General features: G+C 39.4%; 1 protein-coding gene across 1 annotated transcript; it reads right to left on the reverse strand.

Annotated features, from left to right (window-relative positions):
* Positions 1–7,236: 7,236 nt before the first annotated feature.
* On the reverse strand, positions 7,237–12,236 carry LOC113075260 (proprotein convertase subtilisin/kexin type 5-like). Its single transcript, XM_026247922.1, has 7 exons — positions 11,850–12,236; positions 9,352–9,456; positions 8,991–9,104; positions 8,687–8,813; positions 8,493–8,551; positions 8,238–8,360; positions 7,237–7,242 (listed from the first exon to the last, which is right to left on the reverse strand). The coding sequence occupies exons 1-7, from the start codon at positions 12,009–12,011 to the stop codon at positions 7,237–7,239; spliced, it is 696 nt and encodes a 231-aa protein (XP_026103707.1). The 5' UTR covers positions 12,012–12,236.
* Between the last annotated feature and the right edge of the window lie 1,682 nt (positions 12,237–13,918).

Here is a 13,918-nt window from a genome sequence, read left to right on the forward strand (position 1 = left end):
GGTGGCCATGGATTATCTGACTTTGGGACGGCCAGTGGATCGGATCCAGAACATCCTTGTGGTAACCGATCTGTTTACTAAGTATGCTGGGCCATCCCAACTGTGGACCAAACCGCCATTACGACTGCCCAACGCCCTTTGGAGGTATGTGATCCAACCATTTGGATGCCCTGAAATTTTCCACTCAGACCAAGGAACCAACTTTGAGTCCAGGGTGATCCATGAGCTGTGCCAACTGTACGGATGCAAGAAGACCCATACGACTCCCTATCACCCCCAAGGGAACGGGGGGTGTGAGAGGTTTAATCAGACCTTGCTGAGTTTATTAGGAACCTTAGAGGAGGAACAGCAAGGCCATTGGGTCGACAGACTCCCGGCGATGGTACAGGCCTATAACAACAGTGTACACAGTACCACTGGTTACGCCCCCACCTACCTGATGTTCGGCAGACATGTGAGACTTCCGATGGATATGCTTCTGGGGACCACTGCAGGGGAAGAGGGAGGTAGTTTGACAGATTGGGTGACGGGACATCATCAACGCCTCCAGTCGGCATACGAACGAGTCTCGGGCCGGATTAACCGAGCAGCGTTGAAGAACAAGAGGTTGTATGACCGGACGGCTCGAGAGGCACCGTTACTACCAGGGGAGAGGGTGCTGGTGCGGGATAATCGCCGACAAGGGAAGGGAAAATTGAGTGACCGGTGGGAGGCTCAGCCGTTTGTCGTTTTGCGACAGCCACATCCAGACCAACCCGTATATGCATTGCGGCCAGAAGGAAAAGGCGGGCCCCGAACGGGTGTTACATCGAAATTTGATCCGCCCTTGCCCAAACTACCCAAAACGTGTTGTAGAGAATCCACCGGTTGAAACGTCCGGGATGCCCCCGCTGGTAGGATGGGCGGTGATTCCAGGAGGCCTGGGCCTAGGGCTACGACCTGAAGCACCCATTTCCCCACCTCGACGGTCCCAGCGTGAGAATCGAGGTCAGCCTCCAGCTAGGTTTGGAGACTGGGTGTCTGGAGACCGTTCTCGGGACTAGAACGGTTTGGCGGGGGGGTATGTCACAGTGTGACAAATGGCATGTGGAACTTATTCCCGCTGAAGCAGTGTTCCCGGGGGAACGCTTTGAGTGTAACCCTGTTCCCAGGCCTGTGTGTGCGTTTGTTGCTGTGACAACCCCAAATGATGGATTGGCAACAGGTGTGGGGGATTTACTCAGAGTTTGCGTGAGGCCTCATCAACAGTGGAGAGGATAAAAAGCAAGAGAGAGAGGTGGTGCGTGTGGTTTTTCTCCCTTGTGAAAAGTCGTTTTATTGGGTGGTAATAGTTACTGGAGGACGGGTGAATGAAGAGGACAGTGTTGCTTGATGAGGGATTCGAGAACAACAGCAGGAGAGTGAATTACCCTGTTTGCATTGGAGAGGAGCTGAGTAACTGAGAACTGAGTCTTGTAATTGCACACGTTTGACACTGAATTGGATGTGGTTTGGAGTGTTTGGATCACGATCATAAATATCACTGAGTGGATTGTATTGATTCATTACCGATCTCTTACCTCTCCCTCCTCTATGAATGGTGATGTGAACTCTGCCTGTGACTGTGAAGAAAAACATCTCAGAACATCCTCAGTGGCAGTGAGGATTGCGCCCTCCCCCTTCCCTTCGGACAGAAACCCGAATGTGAGTGCTGGCTTTAAATTGCACGTCGTGAAGTGAGTTTGCAGTGGCTAAAATTGATGTTTTCCCCCACAATATATGTTTGAAGTGGAATTGTCGTGTGTGTGTGTAAGCTACATTCCTTTTTGCCATGCACTCTCTATGTGTCATGAGGGCTGACTGTCAATAGTAAGAGTCCTGCGACACTGATTTGTTCCAACTGTCTGGATGTTGAGGATTTATCATCTGGGATGTGAATTAACCCCTCTGTTGTGCTAATAGGAGAAGAGATGCCCTGTTGAAATATTTACTATCTGCCTCAGAAAAGCTCTGTGCAACCTGTTGACTTCGAGTCTGCTGTATTCCTGCCATTCAACTGTATGGTGAGAGGTGTTCGCTCCTTCCAATACATGTGAATTGTATACTTGCCTGAAACATCCATTCTGTCTGTCTCAGAAGAAGCCCCATTCAGCCTGTTGACTTCGAGTCTGCTGTATCCCTGCCATTCAACTGTATTGTGAGAAGTGTTCGTTCCTTCCAATGCATGTGAACTGTATACTTGCCTGAAACATCCATTCTGTCTGTCTCAGAAGAAGCCCCATTCAGCCTGTTGACTTCGAGTCTGCTGTATCCCTGCCATTCAACTGTATTGTGAGAAGTGTTCGTTCCTTCCAATGCATGTGAACTGTATACTTGCCTGAAACATCCATTCTGTCTGTCTCAGAAGAAGCCCCATTCAGCCTGTTGACTTCGAGTCTGCTGTATTCCTGCCATTCAACTGTATGGTGAGAAGTGTTCGCTCCTTCCAATGCATGTGAACTGTATACTTGCCTGAAACATCCATTCTGTCTGTCACAGAAGAAGCCACATTCGGCCTGTTGACTTCGAGTCTGCTGTATCCCTGCTATTCGTCTGTATTGTGAGAAGTGTTCGTTCCTTCCAATGCATGTGAACTGTATACTTGCCTGAAACATCCATTCTGTCTGTCTCAGAAGAAGCCCCATTCAGCCTGTTGACTTCGAGTCTGTTGTATCCCTGCCATTCAACTGTATGGTGAGAAGTGTTCGCTCCTTCCAATGCATGTGAACTGTATACTTGCCTGAAACATCCATTCTGTCTGTCTCAGAAGAAGCCCCATTCAGCCTGTTGACTTCGAGTCTGCTGTATCCCTGCTATTCATCCGTATTGTGAGAAGTGTTCGTTCCTTCCAACGCATGTGAACTGTATACTTTGTCTGAAGCATCCATTCTGTCTGTTTCAGTAGAAACCCTGCACAGCCTGTTGACTTAGAGTTTGTTGCATCCTTGTGGCCCACCTGTGCTGAGAGAGGTGACTGTCCTTTGTCACGAACGTGAGATGGGCACGCTTTGTCTGGAATATCCACTCTGACGGTGTCAGGAGAAGCCACCTTACTGTAAGACCGTGCACCTGCCGTATACGTACTTGACTGATATCATTCACCTCAAATTCCGTACCTGTGGAAGAAGGAAGGAAGGCTGGAATTACATACTTACCGGAGGAGACTTACCGGACCCCTCACTTGCCAAACACATCCCCACCTCAAGGCTGTGTATCTGCCGTGTACGGACCTGACCGATATCCATCCGTCCCAAATTCTGCATCTGTGAAGAAGGGAAGGGAGTTTGGAAGTATTTAATTACCAGGGGAGACTTACCAGACTGCGGGCTTGCCGATTGTATTCCCACCTGTGAAATACCTACTTGACCACCCATCTGTCCATCTATTGCGGGGCCCGCACAGAGGAAGAGGGCGGGAGAGTCCCCGGTCGCTGCATTGTTTACCTTCAAGCCCTGAGGGTAACAAAGAAGATTTTAGGTTAGGATTCCCAATTTGCTTTTACTTCAAAATAAAACTTGTTAAATTTATCCTCTGTCTCCGACTCTTCCCTCTGATACGCTCCTCGAGGTGGTCCTGGTTTAGGGGTGGGCGCAGTCCAGCTTGGCCCTCCTGACCTGTGACACTTATTAAAAATATCTTAAGTCTGATTAAATGAGGTAGTGAGCGGTGAGTGAGCAGACCAATGCTGCACAAGTGACTAGTGCATGTCATCATATAATTGGGAGTTCAGCTTCCTGACAGCCTGGTGGATGAAGCTGTCCTTCAGTCTGCTGGTCCTGGCCTGGAGACTCCGCAGTCTCCTCCCTGATGGTAGCAGGCTGAAGAAGCTGTGTGATGGGTGGGTGGGATCACCTGTTTTTTAAGGGGCGGCAGTGGCTCAGTGGTTCATGTAGGTTGTCTACAAACCGGAAGGTTGGTGGTTCGATCCCCGGCTCCACCTGACCAAGTGTCGAGGTGTCCTTGAGCAAGACACCTAACCCCAGCTGCTCCCGACGAGCTGGATGGCGCCTTGAATGGCAGACACCGCAGTATGTGTGTGAATGAGTGAGTGGATGGGTGAATGTGAGGCAAATTGTAAAGCGCTTTGGATGGCCATGTGGTCTGTTGAAAGCGCTATATAAATGCAGTCCATTTACCATTTACCTGTGATGCAGAGGGCTTTGCGGGTGCGACGTGTTCCATTAACCTCCTGGAGGGAGGGGAGAGAGACACCAATGATCTTCTCAGCTGCTCTCACTATGCGTTGCAGAGTCTTCCGGCAGGACGCGTTGCAGGCGCCATACCACACAGTGATGCAGCTCGTCAGGATGCTCTCGATGGTGCCTCTGTAGAAGGTCTACATGATGGGGGGCGGGGCTCTGGCTCTTCTCAGTTTGCGGAGCCAGAGCCCCGCCCCCCATCATGTACACCTTCTCTCCTGCTTCAAAAATGACCTAAAAGAACAACATAGCAAAATCAGAAAAAGTCATTACATTAGTTTCCATTTATAATGCTTATTATATGGCTTTGTGCAAAAATTGTTTATGTTGCTTCAAGCATTCAGTGTTCAGATACATTTTTGACTACAAAACTTTATAATGGACCACTGTCCATAGCAACATACCCATGCTATTTACAAGTTTGCTGTTATTATGTGGTTTCTTTTATTTCTCAACTTCAGTATTATTTGCATATGGTGAAAGTAAAATTGATGATAGATGACTGAAAACCTGAGTTAAAACATGAAGATGAAAACGCTGATCTTAATAACAAGTTGGTAAGCCTAAAAATGTCCGGGTCGAGATTTATTTTGCAATAGTGACCAGATTACATATTTCATTGGCCATAGTAGTGTAAGTATAGAATCTTTACCTCTGCATCACTCTTAGGGACACCATCATCAATGTGACAGTATTCATTCCTGGTAGCCTAAAGTTATTATACACAGTAATATGTCATCATGAAATGCACATAACATGCAATTTTTTGCTCTGTAACAAAATTGTCACTGAACTATGTTCACATAACTGATTCTTATCGTGTAACATAAACGGTGTCATTTTTGTATCTTGCAAAGGACGAACAGTGTAGTCTCGAGATCTCCTTTAACGTCACTTTTTAATAATATCCTCCAGCAGCTATCAGTTGACTGTACAACAGAAAAAGGTTAGCAGCTTACCTCTGCTTTTAGAATGAACATGTACAATGTGTATGTTAATCTTTCATTTTACCTCCTTTGTAAGTATTCTTCAATGCTGTTATCAAGAACAGAGCGAATGTAAGAAGTTACTGAAAAAAATATGCAGATTAATCTACTGCAAATTGTCATATCAACTCCAATACCATCAATCACTTCATTATGATTCACAATGATCATGAATTGTTGATAATATTAAATAGGGCAAGCTACAGACAAGGACATGCAGTGTGTTACAGAAAGAACAGAGGGAGCGTGCAGATCCATATGCAGAGCTGTATTCAAAAGTGTGTTCCCAAACAGGCATGGGTCAATAAAGAGCAAACAGACATGAATGAGGCAAGAGAAACAGTATTCCTAGGCTAGATGTGGATGATTGATCGGTAAACCTAATCCAGAGGGCTTGAAAGAAGGGGTCATCTGTAGACACGAGCAGTAGACCAGGCTGGGGCAAACAGTATTAAAAACAGGGTCAGGCAAACGGATAATCCAATATACACAGGCGAGAATCAAAGGACTGGAAAACAGGCAAAACAAAACTATGACAGGACTAGTCTAGACTAGGAAACAGGAAATCAATACACAGGCTCCGTAAAGTAGCTATCAACCAACAGTGACATGTACAGCACTAAACAATACTCAGCAGTGAATGGTTGTTTGGGACTGATTCTTAAAGTGGGTGTAATTGGTAGCAGCTGTGTGTGTGTTTGAGGTGAGCTTGTGATTAGGGCAATGTAGCATGGGAAATGTAGTCCAAGAAGATGTATAACAGTCTGTATGATGTGAGAGTCAATATGATGGGAGGGCGGCCTCTGGTGGCAAGTGGATGGAAGTTCATGGACAGGATTGGAAATGCATTTACACATATAACTCACCTGGAGGTAGGTCAAATCTAGATGCAAGATCTCCTGTAGGTGGCATAGTCTCCCATATTCAATAATAAAGGCCTGACAATTGGTTGCAGACCCATTTATCCTTCGAATTGGAGTAGGAGTGGTGTTCACCATTTGAAAGACGCTTATTATGATTCTGGATTGTGCTCTTTTCAAGATATTGAAAACTCATTTACTTTGCCAGCCTCCTAATTATTTTTTATTTTATATATATATATATATATATATATATATATATATATATATATATATATATATATATATATATATATATATATATATATATTTATGATAGGCTCTCAAAGCCTATGGTGTACCTTGGCAACAACCTTTGCATAAATGTATTATTGCTCAAGGAAATAATAGAGGCTTGGTGTCCATTTTATATTATTTTATTTTGGAGGCCTCTTATGCTAAACTGCCTTTAGATATGCTGTGGAGATGTGTAACTGCCCGAATCTGTATCCAGATTTTACTCACAGGAGGATGTTTGGATAAATATGAAGGAGGTCTCTTGTAATCCTGACCACCAGCAGATTGATTTCAACTTTGTACATAGAACATATTTAACCCCTCGCCAGCTCCATTTAATGGAGATTAACCAACCCAACCTGTACCCTATGTGTTCTGAAGGTTCCAGGTACTTTCTTACTTTCTTCATGTACTCTCTTTTCTTTATCTGATTTAAGTTTTATTTATTCATTAATTCGAACTCCTGAACTCGAGTAATTCCTCTTTATTATTATTTGTTCTCCATATGTGTATATTGTATATGTATGGTTTATTTTATTTATATGTATCTGTATATGCATGTGTATATATATTTATGTATTTATATATGTATATTTACGCATATTTTCTTTTGACCATTTTGTTGTGATTTTGAAATGCCCTGTAATACTTATAGTTATTTTCTTTTAAGAAACATTTGATGGCAAAAAATAAATATATTTATATAAACTGTGAAATCTGTGAGAGCTGAAGTAGTTAATTTTGGGAACAGTACCTGCCTTTTTATTCCTTATACACACCCACTGAATAAAACGTTGGGCTGGTTAAAGGGGTTAGACCAGCCTGTTGTGGTTGTACCTGTCTGTAAGACTTGACCAGTCATTTAATGTATTTGCTGCACTCTCCCCCAGTTGCAGTCTAAACCTAGTACAAAACAAAACTTACACTGAAACTTACTAACACTTTATTTTAAGCATCAGTTATCAATTGTTGCTTATTAGCATGCATCTTGGCTGTTTTTAGTACTTTAAGCACATATTAATGTCATATTCTACATTATTTTAAATCCCTTAATCCTTCATCATAAATTTTACCTTACCTAAACTACCTTACTAACTATTAATAAACATCAAATTAGGAGTTTATGGAGGCAAATGGCGTATTTAGTAAATTAATATTGAGAATTGGTCCCCAAAATAAAGTGTGACCAAACTTATATATGAAATTATATTGTTCACTAGAAATAACATTATATATATTCTTTAAACTATACAGATTTAAAGAGTTTATTAGTTGTGGAATTTGTCTCTTTGATTATGAGATCAAACACACAAATATGGTCAAGCCAGTGCTCACAGTTCTCACATACTGTCACATGCTAAAGAAACCAATATGTTCATCACTATGTAAAATGTTGCCACAATTTACATAGCAATTTATTACAATAATAATAATATATAGCTGCCATGTAACTGCAACACTTGAATTACTACTACGACAGTATGCCAAGCTGTAGCTAGGAATATTGTACTGACTATAACATTCACAGTGCATAATTAACCTTTTTCTATATTTAAATGAAACAGTTTTTTTCTTAAGCCAACTAAGGAAGATTGAGTTATAATGGGTAATTAATATAACCATGTAATGAATCTGCAGATATTTTTCACATAATTCAGACATCTAAGAGATGATTACTGAGTGCCACAGAGAGTCAGCAGAATCTTTTCATAATCTCCACTCGTTTCCTTCTGTAAAATCAGAAAAGGGGTAAGTGTAAAGGTGAACTTGACTTGAATTCATTGGAAATTGACTGGATCATGAAAAGCAATCATTTCAATCCATAATGGATGTGAAGCAAATGGGCTCATTTTTTATTTCAGCTAGTTGTTTAGAGCATTTTAAGTGATGAAACTCACCAGAATGGCCTCCTGAAGGGTTTTGCCATACATCCTCTTATATTCTTGAATAATTTTCAGCAGGTCAATTTCTGAACGGCTCACAATGATTCTAGTCAGTGTATCAGTATCGGTTCCTAACCCCTAGAAACCCACATTACAGTTAAATTTGTGCAAAAATGAGAAACAATGAAGACTGAAAATATCATAAGCATATGCAGCACTCACAGTGCACAACTCCATTAAAATTATTTTTTTTTTTTATTGCAACTTTACCTTCATAGCCAGGTAGAGCTTTTCTGCAAAGAGGGCAGGTTTGTTCCAAGCAGACTTCACTAAACATGAAAAATAAGAATGTTGTGAGGTTTGAACGGTCGAAACACAAATGGGAGATATGACTTCATACTGACTGATTTAGTTGCTATTGTATCTTTGTGTGATAAAGGTTTGTGTGATAATCCTGACTGGACCAGCCCTTGACACGCAGAGCTGGAAAAACAAGCTTCCTAACAGCTTTTCGGAGAATAGTCTTTCGATCACTGAAGCCTTTAAGGCGGCCTGGATGTTCATGTCGGTCAAGCAGTTGTGATCGCAGTGCTATGAAAGAGAAGGAAGATATATCACATTTTAGTACATTTTAGTAAAGGTAATAAAAGGTATTTGCAAGGGATATTTCAATATGATATAAAACATTTTGTGGAAACAATTTGTTCAACTTAAGAATGTCTTTTAACAGAATATCAAATTTCTGATTGTAATGTGTTGCATACTAACAATGTACCACATGCTGTCCCATTTAGGGTCATTGAAGCTGGTGACGAGGGTTTGGTCCATTGTGTTGGTTCTTTTAACTCTCTTCTGAACCATCTGTTGCTGGATCCACTTCACCTTTAGCATTAGAACATATTTGTGATGTGCTGCTGACAACATATCATGCTTCACAAACAACAATGAATTAAATGAAATATTCATTAAGAGCAATTGTCAATGTCAAGTTTAAGGAATCATCTGTGTGGTTTTTGCTGTACCATCTTAATCTGTTTTGGTAAGTGTGTGTGGTGTTTTTGGGTGGTGTAGTCTAACTTATTAACTATTCAGTGGTGTCTCAGTGACTGATGGTATATGATCCTTGTACCTTGTTCTCTGTGGTGATGAGAATGTGCTTTCCTCTGCTTTTAATTGTGGACCGTTTGATGATTCCACTTTGATGGAACTGGTAATGGTCCACTAGCCCACCAATCTGCAGCGGAACGAGGGGAAGAAGATGGTTTTATATATACAGCCACTGCTGAATTGTGACTGACAGAGATATAAATTATGTATTCATCCCTGACGTATGCCTTTGAAACAACAAAAGGGTTATCCTACACCGCTGCTAGACTTACCATCAGAGGCAACCTGAGCTAGCACTGCACGATTCAGCTGAGCTTAAACTTTGGCTGCTGATTACTCTTTGACACCCTCTGCCTTGACATTATGATGTTGGCCGAAGCCATACCAGATTTAACCGGAACTTAACAGCCCCACTGTAGAGGAAGTCAGCATCTTACATGGTAGCAAAGATAACGTGTGCAATTAGACAAAGCAAAATAAACTGCCTAATCAAATTCAAACTGGCTTATACCACGTGAATATTTCCTGCTCTACTGACAACATTTTCAGAACTCTATATATTTATAAATATAGTGTAGTAACATCTACAAGCAATATGAATGCTCCTGAGCTACTTTAAACTTTTCCAGAAAGTTTTTATTTTTAACAAGTTTCCAAAGATGTTAAAAACATTATTATTATTTTTTTTTTTTTCTTTGCCTTTGTTGTGTATGGAGCATAGACTGATGGGGAATGAAAAATAATTTAAAGCAGGTTAACATAAAGCAGCAACATAATAAAACATGAAAAAATAAAGGGGTATGAATACTTTCACAAGGCAATGCATGTATATGCCATTATATAAATTTGATAAATGTAATTTCTGTCAATGGCAAAGCTGATTTGACTATCTCAAATGTCACTAAATCATTACAAAATTATTCTAATATGCTTATTTTGGTGCATTTTCTTAATATATTCAATGCTTAATATTTTTTGTAGAAACCATTATACATACTTTTTAAAATTGTATTAACTATCACTGATCAAGTTAATGTGCCATTTCTGAATTAGAAAAAATAAGAAATGTAAATAATGTAAAAAATAAATAATTAAATAAAAGTCTTACTGAGTCCAAACATTTGAACTGTAGTGTGTATATTGACAGTTTTACACTTTGGGTCAGATGTACTGTATAATGTGTAGTTTCATAATTTAGATTACTTCGATTGCATTCTTACTGTATATCCACACACCTTTGTTCCTATTTTATTTGTTGTAAACCTCAAATATTCAATTATATTAAAATAACTTAAAAATGTATTTGTACTGTAATTTCCTTACTTATTTTCTCTTCTAGGAGACAAAAGAAAGTGTGCCTGTTGGTTAACTAACTGAAGTAGGGTATAAGATGCCATGGAGGTTAGGAGCTCGTCTTGCATGGTTAAACACATTTATTATACAAGAGCCAGTGACCCAGAGACATGGGCTCGGTAAGAATGAAAGACTAATTTGAAAGAATTCTAGGAACAGTCTTTGGGTTTATTTTTTTACAAAGAATGTAATTTACTCATAAGAATGAGTTGGTCTTAAGTTTTATCCTAGCAGTAATTGGACCTGGTGAAACATCATTTCCCACTTTCAATGACAATAAGTCAAGCTTGAATAGAATAAAATTTCAATTTTCAGTTTATTTATTAAGCACAACTAAACAAAACTACTGTTGACCAGTGTGGCATACATATTAACCAGCCACAAACAAAATTAAAAACAAAGACAAGGTTAATAAATAAAATGGCAAGACACAGGGCAGAGCAATGCAAATCATGAATAATAAGCCAGGTCAAATTAAAATGTTCTTAAACAGGGGCAGTTCTGATTTCTGTAGGAAGACTATTCCAAAGTCTCGAAGCAACTACGGCGAATTCTCTCTCACCCCTAGACTTGAGTCTGGATCTAGGAACCACTAAGAGCCTTAAGTTGGCAAACCTGAGAGCTCTTGCAGGTTGGTGGACTATCAACAGGTCTGAGAGGTAAGAAGGTGCTAAACTATTTAAAGACTTAAAAACTAATAAGAGCACTTTAAAATTAATCCTGAAGCGCACAGGTAACCAAGGCAACGGCTGCAGGACAGGAGTGATTTCCTCACACTTTCAAACTACCGTCAGGAATCGGCAGCCGCATTTTGAACCTGTTCATTAAAGGGGTTTGAAAATGATTTGAAAATGTAATGCTTTTCAAAGTACCATGGCATTACCAACTGTGACCATCACTGTATCATAATCAATAGTTGCCAGTTCCAATTTTGGGATCATACAAAAAAAACAAACAAAAAAAAAAAACAGGAGATGTGCCTTTGAGGTACAGTACATACTGTAGTAAGTATTTCAATAAGGAAAACACACATTTTAAATAATAAATTCAAAGTTTAAAAATTTAGATAATATCCAGTTTATATTGTAAAAAAGTTAGACATATTTTATCAGATGTTACCTAACGAAACATACTTAAATGGCAAAACATTTCTGTTAAGGGACTTACCTGGCCCATGTTCACAAATCCGTACTTTCCTGCAATAAGATCAGCAGCATCAGGACCTCCAGTTATTTTAATTGCCCAGCGGTTTGTGTAGATTTTTGTCTGGACAAATTGTAGCGCAATCCCAAGTAAAAAAGCATATGGAAAAAGTGCTGTGGGAAACATCTTCAGATGGTTATGCTCTCTGCTTCATGCAGAAATATTGGTCTAAAAGCTCTTCATTGAAAAGTTCTCATTAGAAGGTGGCTTGGACTGTCAAATTATTGTAAAAATAAAATAGAAATAAAAGTTCCTAAAGGACCTAGTTTGACTGTGTGAGCGCTTCTCCACTGTGATGGCGCCGCTGCATCTGTTGCCTGAGGCACATCTTCTCCAATTACAGTCCTATCAGTTTCTACAGGTGCACTGTGTGCTTGTACAGCAAACAAGAAACACTGGGGCCACTTTATAATAGGCCTAATGCCCATTCATTAATATTAGTATTATACTAAACAGCACTGGATAGATCATAGTCAATGTGCTTTTAACAATGATTATCTTGCTGCATACTTTTTAGCATAACTTTTTTTATTATTATTATCTATTATGATATTTGGTTTTACATTTACTTAATTGTTGATGTCCTCATTGTGTATGAATATGATTACCTTGAGGTAATAAAAAAAATGTGTTTCTGAATTTATTTGTTTTGTTTACATTAATTTCCAAAATGAATACATTTCAAGAATAAACCTCAATGCATTGGGTTCCCGCAAAATATGATTTCAGATCAGTAGGCTCCTCATGGAAACAACTGTATGTTTTCAGTTACAGTCTACATTCAAATGTCACAAAACTTTGAGAATCATACAGCTTGTTCGCACAAATATAGATCTGCAGATGTTTTTTTTTTTCAACCAATTAATAAAGTTAATTTAAAGTATCTTGAAACACTTTTAACCAACATGCTTTTGAGTGTACCTTCAAAGAAAAACTATTACTCAATGAGTCGCACAAAGAGTTTGAATGAAACGCTCCTGAAGAGACACACCCGAGGAGATTGGGTGTTTACAGGGGTCATGAATACACCCCTTTACACAATTTTATTCCCTTGATTTGCTAAATCACGCATACAGTTTACTAATTAGTTATCTCAATTTATAAATCGTGTGCATGATTTAGCAAGTCGAGGAAACAAATTTATAAATCGAGGGAACGTAAATTGTGCACATGATTTAGCCTAATTTCATGCATGCCATGTGTGGGGCTCCCCATAATTCTTCTTCTATTATTATTCATTTTAATTATAAAGAATAACTAAAGAATAACTTTTTTTATATATAAATTTTGTTTATCTTGGATATTTGTACCTAACCTAAATTTTTGTGTGTGAGAACGAAACCACCCTTAACATATGGAAAAACAGGCCTGCCTCTTGAGCAAGTTTTTATAGAACTGCCTTTATTCAAACGTCATTTAAAATGACAAACCCACACAGATACAAAGACTAAAATTAAGTCTTATATATTTACCCAGGATCATCAGGCAGTCATCAGTCACCCTCAAGATCTTTGGCAAAATCATCTTTGCTCAGGGGGCCATAATATTGTAAAACTATACATTTTAAACAACACTGTCAGTACTATACTCCAATATGCCAACTATCCCTGAAGAGGATTCTGATTCCTCCATTTACCTTTGCACAACTCTGCTTCACTCCTGTTTGTGAGGAAATCAGTCAGAACAAAGCAAACAGTGCCAATCCTATTCAAGTTTCAAGTTTCAAGTCTGCTTTATTGTCAATTTCCACATGTACAGTACATACATACAGATAATCGGAATTGCGTTACTCTCAGACCCCGGTGCATACAGATAACATTAACATTAAAGCCTAAAGAAATAACTAGATCAAATATAACATGTAGATACAACTATACAATAAGGGAATGATAAAAAAAGACATATAATAAAAATAAAAGTTAAGAATAAAGTTAAATAAAGCAGCGCAAGGTAAATGACAGATATAGTGCAAATCAATGAAGTGAACAACAGCGCAGTTAAAAGATTTTTTAGTGCAAAAAAAAAAAAAATCA

The sequence above is a fragment of the Carassius auratus genome, unplaced genomic scaffold, assembly GCF_003368295.1.
Source record: "Carassius auratus strain Wakin unplaced genomic scaffold, ASM336829v1 scaf_tig00016594, whole genome shotgun sequence".
Taxonomy (NCBI): domain Eukaryota; kingdom Metazoa; phylum Chordata; class Actinopteri; order Cypriniformes; family Cyprinidae; genus Carassius; species Carassius auratus.